The sequence below is a fragment of the Benincasa hispida genome, chromosome 8 (assembly GCF_009727055.1).
Source record: "Benincasa hispida cultivar B227 chromosome 8, ASM972705v1, whole genome shotgun sequence".
In the NCBI taxonomy this organism is placed as follows: domain Eukaryota; kingdom Viridiplantae; phylum Streptophyta; class Magnoliopsida; order Cucurbitales; family Cucurbitaceae; genus Benincasa; species Benincasa hispida.
Window position 1 is genome coordinate 46,656,393 of NC_052356.1, and position 6,309 is coordinate 46,662,701.

A 6,309-nucleotide genomic window follows, 5' to 3' on the forward strand; every position below is an offset into this window, starting at 1 on the left:
CCCAACGAAGAATTTCGGGGATCTAAAGAAAAATGAGGAAATTCACAATCAAAATGTTTCCACCCCTCTGCATCGGCTGGATGTCGTAATACATTCTCCGTTTCAACTCGCTTATCTTTTATGCCATTCATGTCAGAAGCGTCTTCTTTTGATGAAAACAATCGTTTTAATCTCGGTATCAATGGAAAATGGCGCAATACCTTATGTGGTTTTTTTTTTACCCTTTCATCATTAACTTTGTACCGAGACTCACCAAAAACGGGCATTGTTGCAAATCTACAAAATCTTTCCAATACAATACACAATCATATTTGCACGCATGAATAGACTCATAACCTAGGCCTAAATCACACAATTTTTGTTTGGCTTCATAAAAGGAAGGAGGTATAGATGTGCCAGCTGGAAATGCTGCTTTTAATAATTCTAGCTAATGTCAATAAATGGAATTTGTTACTCCAGCCGTTGAGAACTTTGATATGCATCAACTTCACTAAAAAGTTCAAGGACGAAAATAGCGAACAACCAGGGTATAATTCATTACGTGTTTTGGTCATTAAATCCTCGAATAAGTTCGCTGATATCTCTTTCTTTGACCATTAAAGGACATTTCATTCTCAATCCTTTCTTCATTTGCATTTTCGTTTTCAATTAGAACTTGTAAATCGTTTATAAGATTCAACATCTAATTTTCTTTCGACAGCATTACTCTCTATATTATCTACTTCAACATTCTATATTGAATGACTTATATGACTTCAAAACTTCTAGATAAGTTTTGTCGGCTCTCCATGATATACTCATTTCACAATATGAGGGAGATATTCCATATGTTAATAGATATCGTTCCACAATATCTATCTTTTCCCAAATTAAATTTCATATAATTCTTGCATGAACATCTTATTCGTCCGGAATCATTAACATGAAACTTTGCCATATCTAAAAACTGGGATACTTCTTCTTTATTACTCCACTGATAACTTATTCCTTAGTTTAATCCATTCTTTATTCATCTTAAAAATAAATCTTTCTGACCAAACTTTGTTATCCAAAACAATAACCTGGATTAGAGGACAAAGTACAAAGTATTTATTAAGCATGAACTTTGATTAAAAATTTCCAAGTTTGTTCGGAGTATTTAAAATTTTAACTAATTTATAATACGTGACTTGACTTTTTTTGTAATACGTGATTTGACTTTTTTTCCCCTAATGTTATTGGATTGATTTTTTCCCTAAACCTAAATCCAAAATTAAGTAAGTTGAAACATCCACAATCCATGGCTATATAAAAAACACTACTAATTAAAAATAATCCACAATAACATTCATACTCCAAAAAATTGCATAAATTGAAACATCCACAGTCCACAATAACATGCTATAAATTAATCCATAATCTACAAAAAAATTGCATAAATTGAAACATCCACAATCCACAATAACAACTTAATCCATAGTAACATGCTATAAATTAATCCACAATAACATGCTATAAATTAATCCACAATCCACAAAAAATTCCATAAATTTAAACATCTACAATCAACAATAACAACTCAATCCATAAATTAATTCACATTTCCAACAATAAATTTTCTGGATTTTTATAAAATCATGCAAAAAAAGTTATTAATTGGTAAATTAAAAGTAAACTTGTCTTAAACCGATAGATGATCACATGGGAAACTATTGTTGTTGAATTTGAATTATCATCATCATCATCATATTTTGAATAATCATTGTTGAATTCTCCAATGCATTATATAATTTCTATTGATGAAAATATGATTGTGTGTGACATAAATTGAATATATGGAGGTGTTTTGTACATTTAAATTAAGGGATTTTTGGATATTGTGAAAATGGGAATTTTGTTTTCGTTTTTAATTTTGGAGCTTTTGAAAAATGGTATTTGGAAAGTAAAAAATTAATTCACAATTCAACAACAAATGGGAATCGATCAATAATGATTAATTGAAACATCTACAATGACTAATTGAAACATCTACAATAACACAATAACAATTTGCATAAATTATTTAAAATCATGATTTTTTTCAATTAATCGATGAATACTGATTAAATTAATATACAAGAGAAAATAATGATTTAAATAAATATGCAAGATAAAATAAAATGAGAAGATTACTGGCGGCGCGCAGCGGTTGAAGGCAGCGGAGCTGAACGAGAGGAGGAGACGATTGGCGGCGGCGGGTGGTTGAATGCGGTTTATTGACCGAAAGGAGGAGGCGGCGAGGTGACAGTGGCGGTTTAAAGGAAGTGGCGATGGCGGGTCTTGAAGGATGAGAAGAGGAGGCAGGTTCTTGAAGGGAGAGTGGCCGATGCGTAAGGGAGAGAGCAGGGGGAATTAGATCGGCAAGAAGGATGGGGAAAATGGGACAGGAATGGCCTAAAAAAAATGGTTGGGCGGCGGGGGGACGTTGGCGGTGGTTTAAGTTTTAGAAAAGTTGGAATAATGGGGAAAATGGGGAAGAAGGGATATTATTTTTATCCCCATGTTTCTCGATCTCCCCTCGACGCCATCCGGAACGCAGCGATCCATTAGACAGGTATTCCCACATCTGGATCACTTTCTCAGGGTGGCCACTAACCTTGAAGAGAGTGCTGGACTATGAACGTTGATAAACCCACATGAATTATCTAAAAATTTGAGAAATCTTTTCTCCGGTGATATAGGCTCGACAATAATACATTCCATCAAATGAAAATTATCAAACAATAATTGATGTCCATTAAAAAAAAAAAAAAAAATCAATTTCTCAAACAAGCTCCAAAATTTCATTGCATCTAGTGCAAAAAAATTCAACACTATTATCATGATGATAAGTTTGAAGAATTTTGTCACATAGACCAAAATACAACAAAAAGTTAAAAGTCTTTTTATAGGTTATTGGGAATTAGGGTTAAAAGGGGATGGCAATAAACACTGTCTGTTGAGATTTCAAAGTCCAAAACTCTCTTTTATAATTTCTTTAATTTTCTTTGCTTTGATAATTATTATTTAGAAGCCATAAAAGGAAATAATAATAATAATAAATAAATGAAGCAGCCATTTTTTTTTAATAATAATAAACAAAAAGGCTTTTCAAGTACACGTTTAAATGGTTTTAATTAATTTTACTTCCTTCAAAACAATACCAACTTCTTCCTCCCTTTTCTCATTTTTTTTTTCTATCTTTAATTTCTCTCTATATTTCCATACATATAGATTTCTTAAAACCCAATCTTCTACTATGCAAAAGCAGCACCAAATTTGCGTAAAACCCACTTGATTGTTCGATCATCTCTCCATCTTTATAACTTCAATCTTAAGTGATTTATCCTTTGTTTCATTAACAATAATATTTAGGTATATATGCTCGGTTGCACTTATTTTTGTACATCTCACTTCAATCACATAGCAAAAAAATTAATTCAAACTTTTTTAAAAAAAAGAATGAAAAAATTTGCCACGTGACATGTTTTGATTGAATAATTGACCGTGTCATGTTCCACAAAAATAAGTGAGAAAATTTCTAGTATTGCAATCATAATTTGGAACGATATCAAATGATATATTAATGAAATATTTCCTATTTAATTTTCAAGTTTTGAAGGATGTGTGTGTTTAATTACTTAGTTTTTCAAAATATACATTTTTAGTTCATGAATTTTTTTAATAGAAATAACTACTTTTATTAAAAAAAAAAATACAATGACATATAAAAAAAAAAACTCAATCCCACATAAAAACATGGTTTTTTTTTTAAAAAACAGGTTCGGTCTATGAATTTATTTTTATTTGTTTGTTTTAAATAATTATATGAAATTTTACGGTAGAAAAACAATTTAGAAAAAAAATTATATTTTCTATCTAAAATTATTTTCTAATTTAAAATGTTTAATAATTATTTAAAATAATAATAAAAAATACTTCACCAACTTTTAAAATTTATTCTTAAAAATTCGAAAACTAAACCAAGTAAATTTTAAAAGTTTAAGTACATAGAAGATTAAAATGGTACAATTTAAAAAACCTAGAAATCAGAGACTAGAATCAAACACATTTATCGTCTAGAACTCAAGGACTAAAAAGATAAAATTTTCTATATTAATAAATATATGAATCTCATATTATTCATTAAATCTTATTATCAAAGTTAAAACAATAAATGAAGGTAGTATAGAAAATTTATTTGACTACATTAATATTAAAAAAAGAATGTTTCGATAATTATTGCAACAAAAAATGCATCTAAATATTTTTCTTTCATCCAATATCTTAAACTGTTATTTGGGGTTTTTTTTTTTTTTTTTTTTTTGTCAACCCTTGAACAAAAATTATTATATATTTATAAATAATATATATATATATATATATTATATATGATATATATTAATATATTTCTCTGTCCTAGGCAATTGGAATCTGGGCACTGAAAAGAATTCTCTCTCAGCATAATGGGGCGCCATTCTTGCTGTCTAAAGCAGAAACTAAGGAAAGGCCTTTGGTCACCTGAGGAAGATGAAAAACTCTTCAATTACATTACTAGATTTGGTGTTGGCTGTTGGAGTTCAGTCCCTAAACTTGCTGGTATTTACATTTTCTTCTCTTTCATTTTTACCCCCCACCTTTTTTTTTTTAATTTCAACATTATAACTAATTTCCTCTGTTTTTTCTTTCCTTGTTTTATTTCTCTTAATTGATTAGGTCTGCAGAGATGTGGAAAGAGCTGTAGGCTGAGATGGATTAATTACTTACGACCTGATTTGAAAAGAGGAATGTTCTCTCAACAAGAAGAGGATCTCATTATCAGTTTACACGAAGTCCTTGGTAATAGGTAAATATAACGTCTTAACTAGTTGAGCTACGTTCGTAATTTAAAATCGAGAAATTCAACGAATGGGGTTGTTTCTTTTCCTTTTCTTGGGCAGATGGGCTCAAATTGCAGCTCAATTACCGGGAAGAACAGATAATGAGATTAAGAATTTTTGGAATTCAAGCTTGAAGAAGAAACTAATGAAGCAAGGAATTGACCCAAATACCCACAAGCCTATAATCAACATTCAAGAAATCAAAGAGAAGAAGATCTTCCAAGATAAAGAATTTCCTCATATCCCACCAGTTCAAGGACTCAGCGGCGGCGGAATCTCCGCCGTAAACAACCAAGGCCCAGCATTTCTCCTAAGCGGCGCCGATTACTACGACAGCGGATTAACTGTCGCACCGGTACGAGACAATTTCATGAACAAACAAGCCTTCGTGGATTCACTCTGTTATTTCGAATTCCAAACAGGACTCGAGTCTTGCAACTACAACAACAATACAAATTTCGAAACTCAGTACCAGAATTTCGGGTTTAATTCGGTGCCGAGTTTAACGAATTCCGACCATGGGAGCTTGTCGGGGACAGAATTTTCAGACAATTCGGGTTCGAACATGAGCAACTATGGAGGATTCTACATGAACAACAACAACAACAACAACAACAACAACGGAGTGGATAATTCAACATTTTGTTCGTGGGAAAATGAGAATAATAAATTGGAAAGCTATTTCCAAATTGATGTGAATAATAATAATAACAACAATAATAATAATGGAATAAAGTCAGAGGATGAATTGAAGAGAGTAACAGGAGGAAGTTCTTCAGTGGTTGATGGGCAGCTAATTCAGAGTCGAAGCTCACTAGATTTCAGTAGCTATCCATTAATGTCGTTGTCACAACACATTTCTGCAGCCAATTTTGGGGCTTTCCACCATTTGTGAAAAACTAACATTTATTTTTACTCTCTTTCTTTCTTTCTTTCTTTAAAAAATTACACACAGATGTCGATAGCAATAGGGGATTTCCACCAAAGAAAAAACAGTTTGAGGTGAAAATATTTCTTCTTCTTTTTTTTTTTTCCTTCCCTTTTTTTTCTTTTGTAATTCTCTTAATTTTTCTCCCTCTTTCTTTTGTAATATTTGTTTTATGATGACTTGAAATAATGTGAAGAGTGATTCCTTGATTTCTATTTTTCTTTGACTTCTTTGAATAAGGCTACCGTCATATCAAATAGTCAAAAATTGTATAGATACAAATTTGAGATATTTTTAGTCGGAGAATACTGGTAACTATATTCATCGAATTTTAATCTAATGATTTATTATTATTATTTGAAATTGATCGATACACTTGACTTTTGGAGTAAGAATAACATCTAATACAAGAAAATTTCTAATACTACGTGAATATCATACTCTTCTTGTTCACATTATAAATTAGATTAATATCAGTAATTCCATTTTAATTTTAAAAATACG

At 30.8% G+C, this 6,309-nt stretch overlaps 1 protein-coding gene across 1 annotated transcript; it reads left to right on the forward strand.

Moving 5' to 3' along the window:
• The first annotated feature begins 4,429 nt into the window (after nt 1-4,429).
• LOC120083501 (transcription factor MYB86-like) lies at nt 4,430-6,012 on the forward strand. The gene is made up of 3 exons (XM_039039279.1): nt 4,430-4,596; nt 4,714-4,843; nt 4,938-6,012. The coding sequence occupies exons 1-3, from the start codon at nt 4,464-4,466 to the stop codon at nt 5,770-5,772; spliced, it is 1,098 nt and encodes a 365-aa protein (XP_038895207.1). The 5' UTR covers nt 4,430-4,463; the 3' UTR covers nt 5,773-6,012.
• The last annotated feature ends 297 nt before the right edge of the window (nt 6,013-6,309 follow it).